This window comes from Ranitomeya imitator, chromosome 4, assembly GCF_032444005.1.
Source record: "Ranitomeya imitator isolate aRanImi1 chromosome 4, aRanImi1.pri, whole genome shotgun sequence".
Taxonomy (NCBI): domain Eukaryota; kingdom Metazoa; phylum Chordata; class Amphibia; order Anura; family Dendrobatidae; genus Ranitomeya; species Ranitomeya imitator.
Window position 1 is genome coordinate 577,017,632 of NC_091285.1, and position 25,778 is coordinate 577,043,409.

Genomic DNA, 25,778 nt, shown 5'->3' on the forward strand with positions numbered 1-25,778 from the left:
ACTTTCCAGTCGTTACCTATGACGTGTGCAATGAGAATAGCTAAGTGTTTTATGCTCATGATTGTATGGCCAAAATGATTTTTTTGACAAGCCTAAGTCATTCCCATCAGGACACATGCACATTTCCTCATTATAATTACTTCCAAACATTTCATGACCTGTTATGCTCTTGCCATACGGCTTTCAGATTTGGTCTTGACAACAAGACGAGGAGCTCGAAATAAACCGGTTGTTAGCAGGACGGAACGGTACGACATTCCCCTCCAGTTTACCGGTTTTCTCCCATCCTCTTCACTTCGCTTCCTCTCCCCACAATGTGTTGCAGCATTTGCCAGCTTTATCTCACAGGCCCACGCTCCTCTGCATAATGGGATAAACACAGGGGGAGAGACCTCAGGCAGAGAGTGGATTAACGTGTTACTCAGGAGATGCGCCCCCTCCCCATCTGAGCAGAACAGGTACCGCATTGTAATTACTGAGGCTTCAATCTGCTCGGCAGCTGAAAGTTTAAGGATTACTGCGAGTGAGTGAAAATCATTACACAGGCTCCGAGTCGTTTTCCTCACTTGCGCTACTTGCTGATTTTGTGCAAACCGTCCTGAGTTAATGCAAAAATATTGCAGACCCATGGAATTTACTGTGAGCTCACAAAGTCTTCCACCCTTCACATGCTGAACGTGGCAACCCAGACTGAAACATCACTCTACCTTCTGGAAACTCTGCTAAGCAATCAGCAATAACTGACACAGATCAATCACTATGATTGTATTGATACATGGATCAGTATCCCAAGATAATTGTATTGACCAACTAAAGGTTGGGGGAGACTGGTGATTCAGCTTGTAACGACAGCCAACGCCATATGCCCTACATAGGCAGCTCCAATAAAGGCATCAATCACACTTCCGAATTAGTGATGAAGCAGGGACAATGCGTACATTGGGAAATATTGTTAAAGCATGGGGAAAAAGGTGGGATTGTACTCACCTGTATTGGTTGTGACAGCCACAACTTCCCTAAAAGTGTGTAGATATTAGCTGCTGCTGCTGCTCAGTGTGCAAGAGGATCATCCTCAGCAAAATATTGAAGGCAATAGAGCAATGTTCACGGATGGATTGCTGCGCTGCTGGATTTTGATAAATCTACACATATACAGGCGTTTCTCACAAAATTAGAATATCATCAAAAAGTTAATTTATTTCAATTCTTCAATACAAAAATTGAAACTCATATAGTCATTATAAACAGAGTGATCTATTTCAAGTGTTTATTTCTGTTAATGTTGCTGATTATGGCTTACAGCCAATGAAATCCCAAAAGTCATTATCTCAGTAAATTAGAATAATTAACAAAACACCTGCAAAGGCTTCATAAGCATTTAAAAAGGTCCCTTATTCTGTTTCAATAGGCTCCACAATCATGGGGAAGACTGATGACTTGACAGATGTCCAGAACGCAGTCATTGACACACTTCACAAGGAGGGTAAGCCACACACAAAAGACCATTGATAAAGAAGCGGGCTGTTCACAGAGTGCTGTATCCAAGCATATTAATAGAAAGTTGAATGGAAGGATAAAGTGTGGTAGAAAAATGTGCACAAGCAACTGGGATAACAGCAGCCTTGAAAGGACTGTTAAGAAAAGGCCATTCAAAAATTTGGGGGAGATTCACAAGGAGTGGACTGCTGCTGGAGTCATTGTTTCAAGAGCCAAGACACACAGACGTATCCAGGACATGGGCTACAAGTATCACATTCCTTGTGTCAAGCCACTCATGACCAATAGACAACACCAGAAGCGTCTTACCTGGGCCAAAGAGAAAAAGAACTGGACTGTTGCTCAGTGGTCCAAGGTGTTGTTTTCTTAGATGGAAGTAAATTTTGCATTTCATTTGGAAATCAAGGTCCCAGAGTCTGGAGGAACAGTGGAGAGGCCACAATCCAAGCTGCTTGAGGTCTAGTGTGAAGTTTCCACAATCAGTGATGGTTTGGAGAGCCATGTCATCTGCTGGTGTAGGGCCACTGTGCTTTTTCAAGACCAAAGTCAGATCACCCTTCAATCAGGAAATTTTAGAGCACTTCTTGCTTCCCTCTGCTGACAAGCTTTTTGGAGATGGAAATTTCCTTCTCCAGCAGGACTTGGCACCTGTCCACACTGCCAAAAGTACCAATAACTGGTTTACAAACAACAGTATCACTGTACTTGATTGGCCAGCAAACTCACCTATAGAGAATCTATGGTGTACTGTCAAGAAGAAGATGAGAGACACCAGACCCAACAATGCAGACGAGCTGATGGCTGCCATCAAAGCAACCTGGGCTTCCATAACACCTCAGCAGTGCCACAGGCTGATCACCTCCATGCCACGCCGCATTGATGCAGTAATTGAAGCAAAACGAGCCCCGACCAAGTATTCAGTGCATTTACTGAACATACATTTCAGGAGGCCAACATTTCAGATTGTAAAATCATTTTTCAAACTGGTGTTAAAGTATTCTAATTTACTGACATCATGACTTTTGGGTTTTCATTGGCTGTAAGCCATAATCATCAACATTAACAGAAATAAGCACTTCAAATAGATGACTCTGTTTGTAATGACTCCATATAATATATGAGTTTCACTTTTTGCAATGAAGAACTGAAGTAAATTAACTTTTTGATGATATTCTAATTTTGTGAGAAGCACCTGTAGTTGTGCAAAAGTAGATGTGTAGTTAATTAGTTGATGTATTTCCCAGCCACACCGACTCCTTTCTGAAGACCAAACAACAAACTCTAATAAACTACATATCCACTTTTGCACTACTACTATGTGTAAAGATTTATATAAATCTAGAAGCACAGCAATCCAGCTGTGAATATTCCTCTATTGTCTCATTCACATGGGCATAAGTTTTGCATGTGTATAAAAAGCAGACCATTTTCATTCACCCAGACGTAGCTAGGGTGAATACACGCGTTTTTTACCATCTGGCACACTGCAACATGTAAGTATTATATTAACATCATATTTTGACAGCCTTATACATATGCACTCTCATTTGTATGCTCTGTAGAATACATTATACATTGCTATTTATTAGCAACTTGTTTCGGGAAGGCTTATTATTTAACTATATATTATTCTAAAGAACAAGTATTTATCCATGTTGTCATCCATTGGGTTACTCTGTTTTTAATTCCTGTTTTTATTGTGCATTAATTACTTCAATAAAAGTTATATTTTATGAGACATGCACCGTTTGGTTCGTTTGTCGGTAGTCTATAAATGAGGTGCGTCTCTAGCTACGCCTGCATTAGGCTTGGAAACTGGTGAGGAGACGGCTGCTGCTCCACACACTGAACCTGACAAGGTCAGGCACAAAACTTGATAGTAGAGGCAGCTAAAAGGAGCAACGGTTTGGGTTCTGCCAAGTCTATAAAGGAAAGGTTTCCAGGAGATTGAAGAAAGGGGACAAACAAATGTGTCAGAAGAACTCCAAAAAGAATTGTCAATAAAGACCCATTTCTTCAATCTCCTGGTCATCTTTCAGTGGCCTATTCATTCATTCCCTTAAATGGGGGAGATTGGCCTGCAAATTGGACCAAGACAGGACATGTCTCAGTTCTTTTTGCTGACCCTTGATCTGCAAAATTAAGTGAAATTTAATATGGCTATGTGCTGTACACTAAAAAAAAACAGAAGATGGATTACAAATTCTGATAGTGAATGAAGCCTAAGCCATGAATAGGTAGGTGTCAAATTTGATTGGCTTCATTACCCTATGGGTGGTTAAAGTAGACTCCTCTCACCAGACATCACAAGTGTAGCAAACAATGGTGAACATCATGTTGCCCTTCTGTGGTAAAGATGGACAAACACATGTAAGGCCCTCATTAAACATGAGGATGAAGGGTGGAAGGCTCTTGTGAACTAGGAATGTATATTTTTGTTGGTGGTCCCCACTCCTCTAAGTATGTATTGAGCATAGCTGGGAGCAGTCATTGTGCCAAGACCAAATTGCTGTTATTGCTAAAACTTTTCCGCCTGCCTGCAGGTTGAAGATTTCAAAGTTCTTTCACCCCTGTGAGGATTTTTGAGCACAGGCGGAAGTACTATTCCTTATCAGCTTTGTACAAATTAAGTCTTGTGAAAAAATGAAAGCGAACATTCTGGAGACTTATCTCTAGTCCCAGAGAGTGGCAACCAAAACTAGCGTCCAATCATGAAGGAGGATAATCCGGGGGTAGCCGTAATCCTGCAGTGCCTAGCCGTCTTATCTAGCCCTGGACAATTTTGCATATTCTTAAATTGCTGTCTCTGGATGACCTTGCTTGAACTGTATTATCTCTGTTTCTTCAGGCAGCCAAATATTATATTATACGTTCATATTACGATTTTTATTATATAGAGGGCAAAGTGCATTGTGTGCATTCCAAGAGAAAGTGCAGGTCTATTCCTTTCTAACCTTGGAGGAGTCTCACGTTACTTCCAAGCATCGTCTCCTTTGTTTTACAAACATTACAGTACACAAGGAATAATCACTGGCGTAAAAGGCTATGTGCATTTCCTTAAAAATATTCTGCTTGGCGAACTTGAGTCTTGGAAAGGCAGGAGTGATGGAAATGAAGATTATGAAGACATTTCGGAGAAGAAAAGAGTCAGACAGACAGGTCTATCGCAAGATGCACAGACACATCCATCTAGTATAATTAGCTGCTATCTCCAATCCCCAGAGGCTCCCACTGACAGCTCCATTGTATAAAAGGTGTCGAAACTTTGCACTGAGGCAGTACTAGTTCATCAGCACAGTAAAGGAAGAAGTTGTTTCTTTAAGCCCATGGACCAAGCCTTGTGGGAGCTGGGATTATCTATAGTCCTGCATTAGTGGAGCTGAAGGGCAGGCAAGGCACAGCTTTGTGAGTGAGTGACAGGTCTGATGTGACCAAACTCTTACATCTCCTTGGCTCGGAGGAACCTTATCGACACTCGGAGCTGCATCACCAGTCCTTCTGTCACTGTGCTCACGCCTAGGTAGACCAGAAGAGTGACAAAGTCTTCACATACAACTACCTAACCTGCTTCATTCTCTGTCTGAACAATGGTGTAGCCGTGTCTATTCTATGAGCACAATTAGTCTATGTACTGCCAGAACGCGGTCAGACTGTTAGATAGAAAAACACAATCAGATACCAGGCAGGGAAAGAATCACTGCTAAGAATAGCTTTGTATAAATAATGGCTTGTATGGTGGAGATAGAAGAAGCTTGAGCTAAAGAGCAGCATTAGGGAAGGTAGGGAACAATTCTTCACGATAGACCAACTGATTCATTTATTAGGAGGAAATGTGAACGGCAAAACAATTATTAGATAGGTTGTTCTACCTTTTTTTTTTTTTTTTTTTTTAAACATGTATCTGTATATTTTAGTTTTGCTCATTATAGTGGATCTGTTACCAGATGTCACATTTCAGTTATCTACATTATCTGATAGATCTCTTGGATCGTATGGTCGTATTTTGAAAATCCAAGTCAGAACAACCATATAATGCCAATATTAAAATGAGCATTTTCTGAGCCCAGCTATAGAATTAAATATATTCAACTTCCTCCCGCAGCTTGAACTAAGCAGTGTGAGATCTCAGCAAGGAGGAGAGACACTGAGGATAATAATAATCTTTATTTATTTATTTTTTATAGCACTAGCATATTCTGCAGCACTTTACAGTTATACATTATCATCGCTGTCCCCGACGGGGATCACAATCTAAATTCCCTATCAGTATGTCTTTGGAATGTGGGAGGAAACCGGAGAACCCAGAGGAAACCCACGCAAACAAGGAGAGAACATACAAACTCCTAGCAGATGATGTCCTTGGTGGGACTTGAACCCAGGACCCCAGCGCTGCAAGGCTGCAGTGTTATCCACTGAGCCACCGGATCTGTGGTGGGCAGAGAGAAACTTTCATAAATGATTATACAGATTTTCTGACATGGAACTTCAAAGAGAGCACTTTATCCATATCAAATCCAAGAGTTCTATTTAGTAATGAATGCTGTTTGCATTGTAAAATCCGATGACACATCACATTTAAGACAAGATATTTGATTCTAAACTCTTGCTAGAATTCCTCTGCAGAGCATAAGGGACCCTCAATAATTGTCCATCAATTTATGATAAACCTTTCACCTACTGTGAGGAACATTCAGTAATTGAACTAAAATCTGTTGTTATAAAGGATACTCTTCAAACTGAACCATGAACTCATCAGTTTGGAGTCTGCCATGACAGATCATCATGCAAAAAACTGTGAAGGAGTAAGTATTAGATGGTAACAATGTCAGTATCTTTACTTCCCCAGGACGTTCGCCAGTGACTAGACCCCCAAGATGCCCACCACTGGAAAATACCACTAACTCCTTGAGTGACCAAGACCACCAGGCATTATTCATTAACCCTCTTATTGCCCCAGACCACCAAAAATTAGTTTATTTCTTTACTATCCTATACCATCATTCATCTAACATAATTCTCTCCAGCAACCTAGAACACAAGCAATTTAACAATCCACCTATTCATTGCCTTAGAGTCTAAGGCTTAGACAAACAGGGATCTGAATATTTCCTCCTTTACCACGTTAGACCTTTAGGAACTCCACTACTTTGAACAATCAGATTCATAACCATTATCCATCTTCATTGCTTGACAAACATAGATGTCCTCATTAGCCTCCATTAGTTATCACGGGGCTACACCATCGGTTTTGTTTCTATTTTGGTAAATTTTGAGCAGTGCTATGTATATAAAATGGTGAGCGGTGGCTCTTACTGAGCATGGACATTCATGACACGCCATAGCAACATACAGTGGGGCAAAAAAGTATTTAGTCAGTCAGCAATAGTGTAAGTTCCACCACTTAAAAAGATGAGAGGCGTCTGTAATTTACATCATAGGTAGACCTCAACTATGGGAGATAAACTGAGAAAAAAAAATCCAGAAAATCACATTGTCTGTTTTTTTATCATTTTTTTTGCATATTATGGTGGAAAATAAGTATTTGGTCAGAAACAAACAATCAAGATTTCTGGCTCTCACAGACCTGTAACTTCTTCTTTAAGAGTCTCCTCTTTCCTCCACTCATTACCTGTAGTAATGGCACCTGTTTAAACTTGTTATCAGTATAAAAAGACACCTGTGCACACCCTCAAACAGTCTGACTCCAAACTCCACTATGGTGAAGACCAAAGAGCTGTCAAAGGACACCAGAAACAAAATTGTAGCCCTGCACCAGGCTGGGAAGACTGAATCTGCAATAGCCAACCAGCTTGGAGTGAAGAAATCAACAGTGGGAGCAATAATTAGAAAATGGAAGACATACAAGACTACTGATAATCTCCCTCGATCTAGGGCTCCACGCAAAATCCCACCCCGTGGGGTCAGAATGATCACAAGAACGGTGAGCAAAAATCCCAGAACCACGCGGGGGGACCTAGTGAATGAATTGCAGAGAGCTGGGACCAATGTAACAAGGCCTACCATAAGTAACACACTACGCCACCATGGACTCAGATCCTGCAGTGCCAGACGTGTCCCACTGCTTAAGCCAGTACATGTCCGGGCCCGTCTGAAGTTTGCTAGAGAGCATTTGGATGATCCAGAGGAGTTTTGGGAGAATGTCCTATGGTCTGATGAAACCAAACTGGAACTGTTTGGTAGAAACACAACTTGTCGTGTTTGGAGGAAAAAGAATACTGAGTTGCATCCATCAAACACCATACCTACTGTAAAGCATGGTGGTGGAAACATCATGCTTTGGGGCTGTTTCTCTGCAAAGGGGCCAGGACGACTGATCCGGGTACATGAAAGAATGAATGGGGCCATGTATCGTGAGATTTTGAGTGCAAACCTCCTTCCATCAGCAAGGGCATTGAAGATGAAACGTGGCTGGGTCTTTCAACATGACAATGATCCAAAGCACACCACCAGGGCAACGAAGGAGTGGCTTCGTAAGAAGCATTTCAATGTCCTGGAGTGGCCTAGCCAGTCTCCAGATCTCAACCCTATAGAAAACCTTTGGAGGGAGTTGAAAGTCCGTGTTGCCAAGCGAAAAGCCAAAAACATCACTGCTCTAGAGGAGATCTGCATGGAGGAATGGGCCAACATACCAACAACAGTGTGTGGCAACCTTGTGAAGACTTACAGAAAACGTTTGACCTCTGTCATTGCCAACAAAGGATATATTACAAAGTATTGAGATGAAATTTTGTTTCTGACCAAATACTTATTTTCCACCATAATATGCACATAAAATGTTAAAAAAACAGACAATGTGATTTTCTGGATTTTTTTTGCTGTTTGTCTCCCATAGTTGAGGTCTACCTATGATGTAAATTACAGACGCCTCTCATCTTTTTAAGTGGTGGAACTTGCACTATTGCTGACTGACTAAATACTTTTTTGCCCCACTGTATTGGTTTCTGTTTTACTACATGTCAGGCACAGTACCTATTATACAGTTATGTGAAAAGGTGTTTGCCTTCTTCCTGATTTCCTATTATTTTGCTTATTTGTTACACTTAAATGTTTCAGATCACCAAACATATTTTAAATATTAGACAATGATAACACAACTAAATACAAAATGGAGTTTTTCTATGAAGGTCTTTATTATTAACCCCTTCCCGACCCATGACGCCACGTAGGCGTAATGAAAGTCGGTGCCAATCCGACCCATGACGCCTATGCGGCGTCATGGAAAGATCGCGTCCCTGCAGATCGGGTGAAAGGGTTAACTCCCATTTCACCCGATCTGCAGGGACAGGGGGAGTGGTAGTTTAGCCCAGGGGGGGTGGCTTCACCCCCTCGTGGCTACGATCGCTCTGATTGGCTGTTGAAAGTGAAACTGCCAATCAGAGCGATTTGTAATATTTCACCTATTATACCGGGTGAAATATTACAATCCAGCCATGGCCGATGCTGAAATATCATCGGCCATGGCTGGAAATACTAATGTGCCCCCACCCCACCCCACCGATCGCCCCCCCAGCCCCCCGATCTGGCCGGTACACTGCTCCGGCTCCCCTCCGTCCTGTGCTCCGCTCCCCCCCGTGCTCTTGTCCGCTCCCCCCGTGCTCCAATCACCCCCCCTGCACTCCGATCCACCCCCCCGGTGCTCCGTTCCACCCCCCCGTGCTCCGTTCCAGCCCCCCCGTGCTCCGTTCCACGCCCCCCGTGCTCCGATCCCCCCCCCGTGGTCCCCCCAAACCCCATCATACTTACCGATCCAGCCGGGGTCCCGTCCGTCTTCTCCCTGGGCGCCGCCATCTTCCAAAATGGCGGGCGCATGCGCAGTGCGCCCGCCGAATCTGCCGGCCGGCAGATTCGTTCCAAAGTGCATTTTGATCACTGAGATATAACCTATCTCAGTGATCAAAATAAAAAAATAGTAAATGACACCCCCCCCCCTTTGTCACCCCCATAGGTAGGGACAATAAAAAAATTAAGAATTTTTTTTTTTTTCCGGTAGGGTTAGGGGTAGGGTTAGGGTTAGGGGTAGGGTTAGGGGTAGGGTTAGGGTATTTTCAGCCATTTTAACACTAAAAAAACTTCCTAGAAAACACACAGACTCTGCATAGAAAACTGCATAAAAAAAGGATCAAAAAATGCATCAAAAAACGCACCAAAAAAGCACAAAAAAAGGACCAAAAAAAGGACCTGCGTTTTCTGCCAAGAGCTGCGGTTTCAGTCCTGGGCGCCACCATCTTCCAAAATGGTGGGCGCATGCGCAGTGCGCCCGCCGAATCTGCCGGCCGGCAGATTCGTTCCAAAGTGCATTTTGATCACTGAGATAGATTATATCTCAGTGATCAAAATAAAAAAAATAATAAATAACCCCCCCCCCCCTTTGTCACCCCCATAGGTAGGGACAATAAAAAAATAAAGAAATTTTTTTTTTCCACTAATGTTAGAATAGGGTTAGGGTTAGGGGTAGGGTTAGGGCTAGGGGTAGGGTTAGGGGTAGGGGTAGGGGTAGGGTTAGGGGTAGGGTTAGGGGTAGGGTTAGGGGTAGGGTTAGGGTTAGGGGTAGGGGTAGGGTTAGGGTTAGGGGTAGGGGTAGGGTTAGGGGTAGGGTTAGGGGTAGGGTTAGGGTTAGGGCTAGGGTTAGGGGTAGGGTTAGGGTTTCGGTATGTGCACACGTATTCTGGTCCTCTGCGGATTTTTCCGCTGCGGATTTGATAAATCCGCAGTGCTAAACCGCTGCGGATTTGTGGTGGATTTACCGCGTTTTTTTCTGCGCATTTCACTGCGGTTTTACAACTGCGATTTTCTATTGGAGCAGTTGTAAAACCGCTGCGGAATCCCCACAAAGAAGTGACATGCTGCGGAATGTAAACCGCTGCGTTTCCGTGTAGTTTTTCCGCAGCATAGCGATTTTTGTTTCCCGTAGGTTTACATTGAACTGTAAACTCATGGGAAACTGCTGCGGATCCGCAGCGTTTTCCGCAGCGTGTGCACATACCTTTAGAATTAGGCTATGTGCACACGGTGCGGATTTGGCTGCGGATTCGCAGCAGTGTTCCATCAGGTTTACAGTACCATGTAAACATATGAAAAACCAAATCCGCTGTGCCCATGGTGCGGAAAATACCGCGCGGAAACGCTGCGTTGTATTTTCCGCAGCATGTCAATTCTTTGTGCGGATTCCGCAGCGTTTTACACCTGTTCCTCAATAGGAATCCGCAGGTGAAATCCGCACAAAAAACACTGGAAATCCGCGGAAAATCCGCAGGTAAAACGCAGTGCCTTTTACCCGCGGATTTTTCAAAAATGGTGCGGAAATATCTCACACGAATCCGCAACGTGGGCACATAGCCTTAGGGTTGGAATTAGGGTTGTGGTTAGGGTTGTGATTAGGGTTATGGCTACAGTTGGGATTAGGGTTAGGGGTGTGTTGGGGTTAGTGTTGGAGTTAGAATTGAGGGGTTACCACTTTTTAGGCACATCAGGGGTCTCCAAACGCAACATGGCGCCACCATTGATTCCAGCCAATCTCGTATTCAAAAAGTCAAATGGTGCTCCCTCACTTCCGAGCCCTGACGTGTGCCCAAACAGTGGTTTACCCCCACATATGGGGTACCAGCATACTCAGGACAAACTGCGCAACAATTACTGGGGTCCAATTTCTCCTGTTACCCTTGTGAATCTAAAAAAATGCTTGCTAAAACATAATTTTTGAGGAAAGAAAAATGATTTTTTATTTTCACGGCTCTGCGTTGTAAGCGTCTGTGAAGCACTTGGGGGTTCAAAGTGCTCACCACATATCTAGATAAGTTCCTTGGGGGGTCTAGTTTCTAAAATGGGGTAACTTGTGGGGGTTTCTACTGTTTAGGCACACCAGGGGCTCTGCAAACGCAACGTGACACCCGCAGACCATTCCATCAAAGTCTGCATTTCAAAAGTCACTACTTCCCTTCTGAGCCCCGACGTGCGCTCAAACAGTGGTTTACCCCCACTCATGGGGTATCAGCGTACTCAGGAGAAACTGGACAACAACTTTTGGGGTCCAATTTCTCCTGTAACCCTTGGGAAAATAAAAAATTCTGGGCTAAATAATTATTTTTGAGGAAAGAAAACGTATTTATTATTTTCACGGCTCTGCATTATAAACTTCTATGAAGCACTTGGGGGTTCAAAGTGCTCACCACACATCTAGATAAGTTCCTTTCAGGGTCTAGTTTCCAAAATGGGGTCACTTGTGGGGGGTTTCTACTGTTTAGGCACATCAGGGGCTCTGCAAACGCAACGTGACGCCCGCAGAGCATTCCATCAAAGTCTGCATTTCAAAACGTCACTACTTCAATTCCAAGCCCCGGCATGTGCCCAAACAGTAGTTTACCCCAACATATGGGGTATCACCGTACTCAGGAGAAACTGGACAACAAATATTGGGGTAAAATTTCTCCTGTTACCCTTGGGAAAATTAAAAAATTCTGGGCTAAATAATTATTTTTGAGGAAAGAAAACGTATTTATTATTTTCACGGCTCTGCATTATAAACTTCTATGAAGCGCTTGGGGGTTCAAAGTGCTCACCACACATCTAGATAAGTTCCTTTCGGGGTCTAGTTTCCAAAATGGGGTCACTTGTGGGGGGTTTCTACTGTTAAGCCACATCAGGGGCTCTGCAAACGCAACGTGACGCCCACAGAGCATTCCATCAAAGTCTGCATTTCAAAACGTCACTACTTCACTTCCGAGCCTCGGCATGTGCCCAAACAGTGGTTTACCCCCACATATGGGGTATCAGCGTACTCAGGAGAAACTGGACAACAACTTTTGGGGTCCAATTTCTTCTGTAACCCTTGGGAAAATAAAAAATTCTGGGCTAAATAATTATTTTTGAGGAAAGAAAACGTATTTATTATTTTCACGGCTCTGCATTATAAACTTCTATGAAGCACTTGGGGGTTCAAAGTGCTCACCACACATCTAGATAAGTTCCTTTGGGGGTCTAGTTTCCAAAAGGGGGTCACTTGTGGGGGGTTTCTACTGTTAAGCCACATCAGGGGCTCTGCAAACGCAACGTGACGCCCACAGAGCATTCCATCAAAGTCTGCATTTCAAAACGTCACTACTTCACTTCCGAGCCCCGGCATGTGCCCAAACAGTGATTTACCCCCACATATGGGGTATCAGCGTACTCAGGAGAAACTGGACAACAACTTTTGGGGTCAAATTTCTCCTGTTACCCTTGGGAAAATAAAAAATTGCAGGCTAAAAGATCATTTTTGAGAAAATAATTTTTTATTTTTATTTTCATGGCTCTGCGTTATAAACTTCTGTGAAGCACTTGGGGGTTCAAAGTCCTCACCACACATCTAGATTAGTTCCTTTGGGGGTCTAGTTTCCAAAATGGTGTCATTTCTGGGGGATCTCCAATGTTTAGCCACACAGGGGCTCTCCAAACGTGACATGGTGTCCGCTAATGATTGGAGCTAATTTTCCATTTAAAAAGCCAAATGGCATGCCATCCGTTCCGAGCCCTGCCGTGCGCCCAAACAGTGGTTTACCCCCACATATGGGGTATCAGCGTACTCAGGACAAACTGGACAACAATATTTGGGGTCCAATTTCTCCTATTATCCTTGGCAAAATAGGAAATTCCAGGCTAAAAAATCATTTTTGAGGAAAGAAAAATTATTTTTTATTTTCATGGCTCTGCGTTATAAACTTCTGGGAAGCACCTGGGGGTTTAAAGTGCTCAATATGCATCTAGATAAGTTCCTTGGGGGGTCTAGTTTCCAAAATGGGGTCACTTGTGGGGGAGCTCCAATGTTTAGGCACACAGGGCTCTCCAAACGCGACATGGTGTCCGCTAACAATTGGAGCTAATTTTCCATTCAAAAAGTCAAATGGCGCGCCTTCCCTTCCGAGCCCTGCCGAGTGCCCAAACAGTGGTTTACCCCCACATATGAGGTATCGACATACTCGGGCGAAATTGCCCAACAAATTTTATGATCCATTTTATCCTACTGCCCATGTGAAAATGAAAAAATTGAGGCGAAAAGAATTTTTTTGTGAAAAAAAAGTACTTTTTCATTTTTACAGATCAATTTGTGAAGCACCTGAGGGTTTAAAGTGCTCACTAGGCATCTAAATAAGTTCCTTGGGGGGTCTAGTTTCCAAAATGGGGTCACTTGTGGGGGAGCGCCAATGTTTAGGCACACAGGAGCTATCCAAACGCGACATGGTGTCCGCTAACGATGGAAATAATTTTTCATTCAAAAAGTCAAATGGCGCTCCTTCCCTTCCGAGCCTTACCATGTGCCCAAACAGTGGTTTACCCCCACATGTGAGGTATTGGTGTACTCAGGAGAAATTGCCCAACACATTTTAGGATCCATTTTATCCTGTTGCCCATGTGAAAATGAAAAAATTGAGGCGAAAAGAATTTTTTTGTGAAAAAAAAGTACTTTTTCATTTTTACGGATCAATTTGTGAAGCACCTGGGGGTTCAAAGTGCTCACTATGCATCTAGATAAGTTCCTTGGGGCGTCTAGTTTCCAAAATGGGGTCACTTGTGGGGGAGCTCCAATTTTTAGGCACACGGGGGCTCTCCAAACGTGACATGGTGTCCGCTAAAGAGTGGAGCCAATTTTTGATTCAAAAAGTCAAATGGCGCTCCTTCCCTTCCAAGCCCTGCCGTGCGCCCAAACAGTGGTTTACCCCCACATATGTGGTATCAGCGTACTCAGGACAAATTGGACAACAACTTTCGTGGTTCAGTTTCTCCTTTTACCATTGGGAAAATAAAAAAATTGTTGCTAAAAGATAATTTTTGTGACTAAAAAGTTAAATGTTCATTTTTTCCTTCCATGTTGCTTCTGCTGCTGTGAAGCACCTGAAGGGTTAATAAACTTCTTGAATGTGGTTTTGAGTACCTTGAGGGGTGCAGTTTTTAGAATGGTGTCACTTTTGGGTATTTTCAGCCATATAGACCCCTCAAACTGACTTCAAATGTGAGGTGGTCCCTAAAAAAATGGTTTTGTAAATTTCGTTGTAAAAATGACAAATCGCTGGTCAAATTTTAACCCTTATAACTTCCTAACAAAAAAAATTTTTGTTTCCAAAATTGTGCTGATGTAAAGTAAACATGTGGGAAATGTTATTTATTAACTATTTTGTGTCACATATCTCTCTGGTTTAACAGAATAAAAATTCAAAATGTGAAAATTGCGAAATTTTCAAAATTTTCCCCAAAATTTCCGTTTTTATCACAAATAAACGCAGAATTTATTGACCTAAATTTACCACTAACATGAAGCCCAATATGTCACGAAAAAACAATCTCAGAACCGCTAGGATCCGTTGAAGCGTTCCTGAGTTATTACCTCATAAAGGGACACTGGTCAGAATTGCAAAAAACGGCAAGGTCTTTAAGGTCAAAATAGGCTGGGTCATGAAGGGGTTAAAGGAAAGAGAAATCCAAACCTACAGAGGCCCAGTGTTAAAAAGTGATTGCCCTCACTTAAAACATAAATTAACTGTGGTTTATCACATATTTGGGCACAAATTCACTGCCACACCTGTTCTCAATCAAGAAATCACTTAAATAGGACCTGCCTGACAAAGTGAAACAGACCATGAGATCCTCAAAAGCTAGATACAAAGAAATTCAGAAACAAGTGAGAAACAAAGTAATGAGATCTATCAGTCTGGAAAAGGCTATAAAGCCATTTCTAAAGCTTTGGGACTCCAGCGAACCACAGTGAGAGCCATTATCCACAAATGGCGAAAACATGAACCAGTAGTGAACCTTCCTAGGAGTGGCTGCCGACCAAAATTACTCCAAGAGAACAGCGACAACTCATCCAAGAGGTCACAAAAGACCCCACAACAACATCCAAAGAACTGCAGGACTCACTTGCCTCAGTTAAGGTCAGTGTTTATGACTGCACCATAAAAAAGAGACAGGGCAAAAATGGCTTGCATGGCAGAGTTTAAAGAAGAAAACCACTGCTGAGCAATATGAACATAAAGGCTCATCTCAGTTTTGCCATAAAACATCTTAATGATCTCCAAGACTTTTGGGAGAATACCCTACGGACCGCTGAGACAAAAGTTAAACTTTTTGGAAGGTGTATGTCCCATTACATCTGACATGGAAGTAACACAGCATTTCAGAAAAGGAACATCATACCAAAAGTAAAATATGGTAGTGGCAGTGTGATGGCCTCAGGCTGTTTTGCTGCTTCAGGACCTGGAAGACTTGCTGTGGTAAATAGAACCATAAATTCTGCTATCTACCAAAAAATCTACCAAAAAATCCTGAAGGAGAATGTCCTGCCTTCTGTTTGTGACCTCAAGATGAAGCGCAGGACAATGATCCAAAACACACTAGCAAGTCCACCTTTGAATGGCTTAAGATAAACAAAATTAAGACTTTGGAGTGGCCTAGTCAAAGTCCTGACTTTAATCCGATTGAGATGCTGTGGCATGACCTTAAAAAGGCGGTTCATGGACAGAAACCCATCAATGTGGCTGAATTACAACAATTTTTCAAATATGAGTGGGCCAAAATTCCTCGTTGTAAAAGACTCATTACCAGTTAAAGCAAAAACTTGATTGCAGTTGTTGCTGCTAAGGGTGGCCCAACCAGTTATTAAGTTTAGGGGTTTATCACTTTTTACACAGGGCCCTGTAAGATTGCATTTCTTTTTTCCTGAATAATAAAGACCTTCAATTAAAAACTGCATTTTGTGTTTACATGTGTTATCTTTATCTAATATTTAAATTTGTTTTGTGAACTGTAACATTTTAGTGTGACAAGCATGTGAAATAATAAGAAATCAGGAAGGGGCAAACACTTTTTCAAACAACTGTATATCTTTCATATAGGAACTCAGTTTTTACCACTAAGAACCTGACACATTAAAAGGTTTCAGGCCTCTATGTTCACACACAGACTGAAAGTAATAGCTCCTTCTCTATGAATTCATGAGACTTGAGCAGTTCAGGTGCCCGCTCCTCAGACTTCACCACCTCCCATCTTCATCATCCCCGAGGTCAGTAATCTCCCCGCGCACATGCCTTCTTGCCTCCGGCTTCCACACCAATCAGTACCAAGCAGACGGAGAGCTGTGTGTTTGTTAAGATGATAATATCTATTTAATTTACTGCACAACGCCGCTTAGCCCTCAGCTGTGCTTCAATATTAAGAAGTCAAATACACAGCCACGTGGAGGCAAGCAGTCATACAAAATATACTGCAGTGCTCACTCCACGTCAACAGCCAGACTGGACACCAAAGCTCTTAAAGGAGCAATAAACCTAGAGATTAATTATATAAGTGAACTGATGTTCACCTTGCTCTCACTGTTTCAAGAATATGCAAGAAATCCTGCAGACTGATAAACATATACTGTAGTCTTGCTGACATCATGCAGAGAACGACACGTCGCTTCTGTGTTCTCTATGAGAAAGCCGCCGAATGTCATGTCAGCCGGAGGCTTATCTACAGGTCAACCATGCACTCGGGAGTCCGAAATCAGTCATGCGCGATCAACATCTCCCTTGACCATTAGTCGGCCGGCACCCCCACACATATAAGACCGTCTGCCAAATCCATTAATATCGGTGGGTTCAGCTGACATTAGTCTAATATGTATGGGAGCCTTAATTTCCTGCTGATCTGTACAATTTTCTTCAGGGTAATGACTAAAACCGGCCGTACACTGTAGATTATTGTTTGCTGAAGGATGATTCAGCCGATATTTCAACCGACAGCTATCTTGATCTGAGTGCTCCTCTATTCCCTATGAGAAAGCCGTTCCACACATGTCAGGCAATGGCTAATCTCTGGGAGAGTAGTAGGAAATCGGACAGGTCCGATCAACATCTTCCCCAGTGAACAAGTGGCTAGGGTTCCCAAGGACATACGACTGTTGGTCGAACCCGACTATAACGTCTGGCTCAGCTGACATTAATATGGGGCCCTTAAGGAGTAGGATTTGTCAAGGGGCGAGGCTTAATATAGAGCAGAGGGGGGAGGCTCCTGCTGCAGCCAGGTGCAGGATAGTGAGATCAAGGAGTTGGGCATGGCTGAGCTATCTGAACACATAGGGTTCATATCTTTTTTTTTTCTGCTTTAATTGTAATATGTAACAGACTGGAATCAGATGATATTAACATGGGAGCCATTTTTTGTGCATTTTCCCTGTTAACTGTTCCTGTGAAGGTGCGTTAGTCATACAGTGCACAGCCTTAAAAACTGCGGTCTATAAAAGGGTTGCTAATATCATTTACACACACAGTATGTATTCATACAGTATATCTCTGGAGGTTCTTATAACTGGAGATACAGAAGATAAAGTATTGATCATGGAGGCAGACATTTTTCACTTCTTCTAAATAATTCCTTTTAATTTTTGTGCATTTTCTATGCCTAATGTTACATGAAAGGTGCACTAAATATAAAGTCTAAAGCGTATAAAAATGCGGCTATGAAAACACCTGCTAATATCATTCACATATCACGTGTTTCCGGATTCTTAAAGACAACACTTTAGAAGTCAGCTAAATGATCATTCCTTCCAACCTCCCCAATATACATGCATGTGTTCTCTATGGGAAGAGTGGAGCAAACCGCTGCCAGAAATCTCTGGCAGAAGCTTATCTCCTATGAGAACAAAATCGAGCATTTAATATTTTTTTCTTCAACATCTGCCATCGGAGAGAGTCAGGACACCCCTATACACATTAGACGGCAGGCCGGTATCACCAAAGTCATAAAGGTAGTTATTTTTGATCCCTGGACATAGATTAAACAAAGTACAGTAAATAATACTGGTTCCGTGTGACAGCTAGGCTATTGAAAGAGCACATACCTGTATACCCTGCCAGGCAGTGACAGTGCCCAGTGACCGGGTCACATCCCTCTGCGTGACTGCAGTCACAATGTTCTATACAGTCCAGACCATACATCCCCTCCTATTCAAAAAGCAAAAAAAAACAGTAAAAGTAAATGAATGAATGACAGGACAAGCTACATTGGAGTGCATGCACCTAATAAAGATCTGATGCTTTACCGGACACGACTGGTCACAGATTTCACCCATCCAGCCTGCAGCACACATGCAGCTGCCATCCACTGGACTGCAGGAGGCGTCATTCAGACAATGACACGTCTGATTGCAGTTTAGACCCCAAGTACCACTGGAACAGGGGATGGAACAGTCTGTTCCTTGCCAGCCTGAATAAAGACATATAAAAGGGATGGATTCTCTAATTTTAGCATACCAAATAAACATAATATAAAATAATTATCTTCTCTATATCAAAACAATACGTGTATTAAAATTATCCCAATATTTAAAGGGACAGTCCAGGAGTTTTCAAAAATGAGCTAAGGACAGGAAATGGTAGCATATAAAAGTAGGCATTACCTTCCAACTGCTGTATTGTGGTGGAGTGGCAGCACTTGGGTGGTGTAGGATTAAATAGGCAAGTAATACTTAATTTATATTCGTAGATAACCACCTTAACATAGGCTGTGTTCACAGTACCATCATGAATTACATTTATTATTAATGCATCATAGATTAGTATATGGGCAACACAACATCACTGAATACACTCAAATAGAATGGGAAAAAGAAAACCACCCGGATAAAAAATGTGCCCCCTGCAATTTTATTATCTATCACATTGAACTTTTCGGGTGTATGTATTTTTCCCCAGAGTCTTTTTCCCCTGAGTCTTGTGATTTTCTGTGGTCTCTATATAAATATCTACTTACATTTTATTATAGATACATTAATAAACATGGTTTTATCTTGGCCATTTCTCTTAAACTTCTTTCTTGTGATAGTTGATGCCTTTCATGGTGCAGTGGTCTGGTATACATAGACACACGGTGTCAGGGTCTTCATTTATTACAAATTTATGGTGCTTTTAAGGGCACCTGTTAGCAGGTTTTTGCAATTTAATCTAAGTGCAGCATAACAGAGCAAGAGAGCCTGATTCTAGGGATGTGTCGTTTACTAGGCTGTGTGTTGAAGTTTCAATAAAACAAGCATTTTATCAACAGGAGATTACCACTGCCGGACTAGGTCTCATGTGGATAGCAGTCTAGCTAATCTGTATAACCCCACCCCCACCACTGACTAGCAGCTTGCTGACAATTTAACAGTATACACAGGAAGCTGCCAATCAGGGGTGTGGGCGGGGTAATACAGATCTCAGCATTCTAAGCACTGCTACATCTACAGTAGAGAAAACAGGGATTCTATCAAAACTTCACCAAGCAGCCCAGTAAGTGATACAGTACTGGTCATAGCAAAAACCAGTTGACGGATTAAGGACCTGTTTTCCAGTGGATGCAAACTGATACCATCTGCAATTGTTCATGCTGTACTTATACTTATACTGTACAGACATTATTTTTCATTGACGCACCCCACTGTAGCCCTCACATCTGTAGACAATCTAGTTTCTTAGATCTCTAGACCTTTAAGTTAGACCAAAACAGGACCAGCGTTTTTGGTTGATCTTCCACAATCTGAGCAACCAAAGAGGTTTCCGACAACTGTTATTTCTTCTTCTCTAAAGGTGCCCATAGATAAAATTGAACACTATCAACCAAGAAGATCAATCGTTGGGTAAAATTAAAAGATGACCAATGACTTTAGCTGACAGTTCCCAAAACCATTATCAAATGAAATGAAGGCGGCTGCTTTTTTACTTCTCTTCCGTCAACAAGTCAGATGAAAGATCTTCTTTTTTTGATCTTTAATTAAAAGACAATTTCCAGAAAGATTGTTCATTCCTGACCCGGTGTTAATGAACATTTGTGGTCAGTTTGAATGACAGTAATGAATTGTATGGACTAATATGTATATGGCTACATCAGTGTGATCATCCACCGGACAATCGATCATTCAGTCCTTGTTCAACCCATCAACTACTTTTATCTAAAGTGGACCTTATGGGAACTAAAATGACTTGCAAAGCCAAATGTTCATATTACTGGGGGAGGGAAATCGAGACTGATAAATGATAAATCAAATAAAACTTCGACAAACAAGATAACTATTGGCTGAACATTTTTTCAGCAAATCGCCATCTCTCCCGTTCAACATACACATAAGCACTTGGCTCAGTCAAAATGACCCAAAATCCAGATACTTAACTGCATCTGGCTACTTCACAAAGGATGCGTGTCGCAAGCAATTTCTTTTGATCATCTGCTTTACTAGTTGGATTTTACATCTTTAGACACCACTCCAATAAGGTACTCTAGTGCAGATTTTGGACGCGTAACTGCCTAACATTTTTTATCCCATCATTTTTGGATAAAGGATTGAATTTTGTTAAAAATAAAAAATAGATTCTTCTTCAAATATAGACATTTAACTTTGTTTTTTCAACATAGACATTTTAAGGGTGCATGTCTGTTTTTGCATACCTGTTTTACTAGACCAATTTGACAACCACACATATTTAACAACTACACTGCAGCCTGCTGCCATATTTTGCTTTCTGTTAGTGTACCTAACTTCTTAGCATTTTTTGTTACATCCTCTTTGGCAAGTGTTTGAATAACTGCATTCGAAAAAATTATCAAAAGTTAATTTTAGTGTTGTGTAAAATGTATGGTAAAAGAAAAAGTCGCAATGTCAATGAACGAATTATGTAAAAGGGAACAAATAGCACACCACAGCTAAGAATTTGTAAAACAAAATCAAAAGGACCATCACTGGCACCAGCCACCCTGGAAATAGTCCAGAGATAACCTTCTTTGCCTATGGCAAACATATTGGCGGGAGGAAAGGAGGACGTTACAGAATATACAGTTGAAACCAGACGTTGCCATACACTATATAAAAAGACACATCTGCATGTTTTTCTCAATATCTGACATGAAATCAGAATAAACCTTTCCTGTTATAATAATATAATAATATAATTATTATTTGCCAAATGTCATAATAATGAGAGAGAATGTTTTAAGGGATTTTTATTACTTACTTGCAAAGTCAAAAATTTACATACACTAAGATTACTATGCCTTTTAACAATTCTGGACTGCCCATACGATGATGTCATGTGTTTGGAAGCTTCTGATTTATTGGCAACATCTGAGTTAATTAGTGGCACACCCGTGGATGTATTTTAATGCACACCTGAAACACACTGCTTCTTTGTGTAGCATCATGGGAAAGTTGCAAGAATTCAGCCAAGATAAGAGAATTGTGGACTTGTACAAGTCTGGCTCATCCTTGGGTGCAATTTCAAGATGCCTGAAAGTGCCTCGTTTATCTGTACAAACAATTATATGCAAGAACAAACAATATGGGAATGTCCAGCCATCATGCTGCTCAGGAAGGAGACAGGTTCTGTGTCCCAGAGATGAAGGTGCTTTGGTCTGACATGTGCATATCAACCCCAGGGCAAAAGCAAAAGACCTTGTGAAGATGATGGCGGAAGCTGGTAAGATTGTGTCAATATCCACAGTGAAACGAGTACTGCATCAACATGGGCTGAAAGGCCACTCTGCCAGGAAGAAGCCATTACTCCAAAAGAAACATAAAAAAGGCAGATTAAAGTTTGCAAATGCACACAGGAACAAAGAACTTAATTTTTGGAGACATGTCCTGTGGTGTGATGAAACTAAAATTTAACTTTTTGGGTATAATGACCATCGTTACGTTTGGAGGAAAAAGAAAGATGCTTGGAAGCCTAAGAACACCATCCAAACTGTGAAACATGGGGGTGGCAGCATCATGTTGTGGGGTTGTTTTTCTGCAGGAGGGACTGGTGCACTTCACAAAATAGATGGCATCATGAGAAAAGAAGATTATGTGGCATTACTGAAACAACATCTCAAGATATCAGCCAGGAAGTTAAAGCTTGGGCGGAAATGGGTCTTCCAAATGGACAATGACCCGAAGCATACTGCCAAAATGCTAACAAAGTGGCTTAAGGATAACAAAGTCAATGTTTTGGAGCGGCCATCACAAAGCTCTGATCTCAATCCTATTGAAAATTTATGGGCAAAGCTAAAAAGGCCGGAGTGAGCAAGGCAACCTACAAACCTGGATCAGTTACACTAGTTTTGTCAGGAGGAATGGGCCCAAATTCCAACCAACTATTGTGAGAAGCTTGTGGAAGGATATTCCAAACGTTTGACCCAAGTCATTCAGTTTAAGGGCAATGGTATCAAATACTAATGAAATGCATGTAAACTTTTGACTTTGCAGTAAGTAATAAAAATGCCTTAAAACATTCTCTCTCTGTCTCATTATTCTGGCATTTGGCAAATATTAATAATTATGGTAATCCTAAATGACCTAAAACGGGAAAGGTTTATTCTGATTTCATGTCAGATATTGAGAAAAATGTGCAGATGTGTCTTTTTATATAGTGTCTGTAAACTTCTAGTTTCAACTGTATCGCACATCACTTATCTCAGAGGAATGATGTTACCTCTGACAAAAACACTGTCAGACTGAGTTTTCTGCAAAGAATGGTCAGTATGATCAAAAAATGACTATGAGGATAATTTTTGGACCTTTTTAAATAAATTACCGTAATAAAATCTGCCAGAGCACTGTGTTATTAAATGGGCTGTTTGTTAATACCATTCACCATCTGTTTCTATGGTGAGATCACTGACATTACTAAAGCTGTGAAAGGCTAAGCGCTAAAAAGGGATTTAATAGTCTTCAGACTTCTACAAACATGTCTTTTCAGCTAAATTTGAAGCTCTGTAGTATAGCAATTCACATCGAATCATTTAGCTGCAAATATACTGTATATATATGTATATCTACTATATAATTATCTAAGGGTCACTTCTGTCTGTCTGTCTTTCTGTTTGTCTTTCACAGATATTGATTGGTCGCGGCCTCTGTCTGTCATGGAAATCCAAGTCGCTGATTGGTCGTGGCAAAACGCCCATGACCATTGCCACGACCAATCAGCGACGGCCACAGTCCGGTGGCAATATGGCCGCTCTTTCCTCCCCGCAGTCAGTGCCCGCTCCATCCTCCCCGCAGTCAGTGCCCGCTCCATACTCCCCTCCAGTCATCCAGTCAGCCCTCACACAGGGTTAATGCCAGCGTTACCGGAGTGCAGTGTAACGCACTCCGGTTACGCAGCTATTAACCCTGTGTGACCAACGTTTTACTATTGATGCCGCGTATGCAGCATCAATAGTAAAACGATCTAATGTTAAAAATAATAAAAAAAAATAAAAATCATTACATACTCACCTTCCGCCGCCTTTCCCGCTCCTCGCGACGCTCCGGTAACCGCTCCATGCAAGCGGCAGGTTCCAGTGGCAAAGATGGTATGCGAGAAGGACCTGCCATGACGTCACGGTCATGTGACCGCGACGTCATCACAGGTCCTGCAAGGAGGACCTTCCATGACATCACGGTCATGTGACCACGACGTCATCACAGGTCCTGCGCTCATACCAATCCTGGGACCGGAAGCTGCCGCGTGCACCGCACACAGGCGACAGGACTACAAGGGACCCTCAGGACTACAAGGGGCCCTCAGAAGGTGGGTATATGTTTCTTTTTTATTTTTTAACCTGTTACATACGTGGCTGGACAATATACTACATAGCTGGGCAATATACTACATGACTGGCCAATATACTACGTGACTGGGCAGTATACTACGTGTCTGTGCTGTATACTACGTGGCTCTGTGCTGTATACTACGTGTCTCTGTGCTGTATACTACGTCGCTGTGCAATATACTATGTGGCTGGGCAATATACTACGTGACTGGGCAATATAGTACGTGACTGGGCAATATACTACGTGGCTGGGCAATATACTACGTGGGCTGTGCAATGTACTACGTGGACATGCATATTCTAGAATACCCGATGCGTTAGAATCAGGCCACCATCTAGTATATATATATATATATATATATATATATACATATATATATATATACAGTACAGACCAAAAGTTTGGACACACCTTCTCATTTAAAGATTTTTCTGTATTTTCATGGCTATGAAAATTGCAAATTCACACAGAAGGCATCAAAACTATGAATTACCACATGTGGAATTATATATTTAACAAAAAAGTGTGAAACAACTGAAAATATGCCTTATATCTAGGTACTTCAAAGTAGCCACCTTTTGCTTTGATGACTGCTTTGCACACTCTTGGCATTCTCTTGATGAGCTTCAAGAGGTAGTCACCGGAAATGGTTTTCACTTCACAGGTGTGCCCTGTCAGGTTTATCTTGCCTTATAAATGGAGTTGGGACCATCAGTTGTGTTGAACAGAAGTCTTGTGGATACACAGCTGATAGTCCTACTGAATAGACTGTTAGAATTTGTATTATGGCAAGAAAAGAGCAGCTAAGTAAAGAAAAACGAGTGGCCATCATTACTTTAAGAAAAGAAAGTCAGTAAGAAAAATTGGGAAAACTTTGAAAGTGTCCCCAAGTGCAGTTGCAAAAACCATCAAGCGCTACAAAGAAACTGGCTCACATGAGGACCGCCCTAGGAAAGGAAGACCAAGAGTCACCTCTGCTTCTGACGATAAGTTTATCTGAGTCACCAGCCTAAGAAATCGCAGCAGCTCAGATTAGAGACCAGGTCAATGCCACACAGAGTTCTAGCAGCAGACACATCTCTACAACAACTGTTAAGAGGAGACTTTGTGCAGCAGGCCTTCATGTTAAAATAGCTGCAAGAAACCACTGCTAAGGACAGGCAACAAGCAGAAGAGACTTGTTTGGGTTAAAGAACACAAGGAATGGACATTAGACCAGTGGAAATCTGTGCTTTGGTCTGATGAGTCCAAATTTTAGATCTTTGGTTCCAACCACCATGTCTTTGTGTGACGCAGAAAAGGTGAACAGATGGACTCTACATGCCTGGTTCCCACCGTGAAGCATGGAGGAGGAGGTGTGATGGTGTGGGGGTGCTTTGCTGGTGATGCTCTTGGGGATTTATTCAAAATTGAAGGCATACTGAATCAGCATGGTTACCACAGCATCTTGCAGCGGCATGCTATTCCATCCATCTTGCGTTTAGTTGGACCATCATTTATTTTTCAACAGGACAATGACCCCAAACACACCTTCAGGCTGTGTAAGGGCTATTAGACCAAGAAGGAGAGTGATGGGGTGCTATGCCAGATGACCTGGCCTCCACAGTCACCAGACCTGAACCCAATCGAGATGGTTTGGGGTGAGCTGGTGTTAGGAGTCGAGTTTCCTCTGCTGCACAGGGGGAATCTCGATCCGTGTCTGCTG

The 25,778-nt window shown here is 42.0% G+C and overlaps 1 protein-coding gene across 11 annotated transcripts in view; it reads right to left on the bottom strand.

Moving 5' to 3' along the window:
• MEGF11 (multiple EGF like domains 11) overlaps positions 1–25,778 on the bottom strand; it is a 739,878-nt gene that overhangs the window by 95,414 nt on the left and 618,686 nt on the right. For 10 of the 11 annotated variants that reach the window (XM_069766385.1, XM_069766388.1, XM_069766379.1 and 7 more), the window contains exons 12-13: positions 18,569–18,732; positions 18,368–18,470 (exon numbers count right to left, since the gene is read on the bottom strand). In XM_069766385.1, coding sequence (XP_069622486.1) covers positions 18,368–18,470; positions 18,569–18,732 — 267 coding nt within the window. Of the gene's footprint in view, positions 1–5,644; positions 5,924–18,367; positions 18,471–18,568; positions 18,733–25,778 lie in introns of those variants that run through there. The other variant, XM_069766389.1, reaches the window with a different exon arrangement.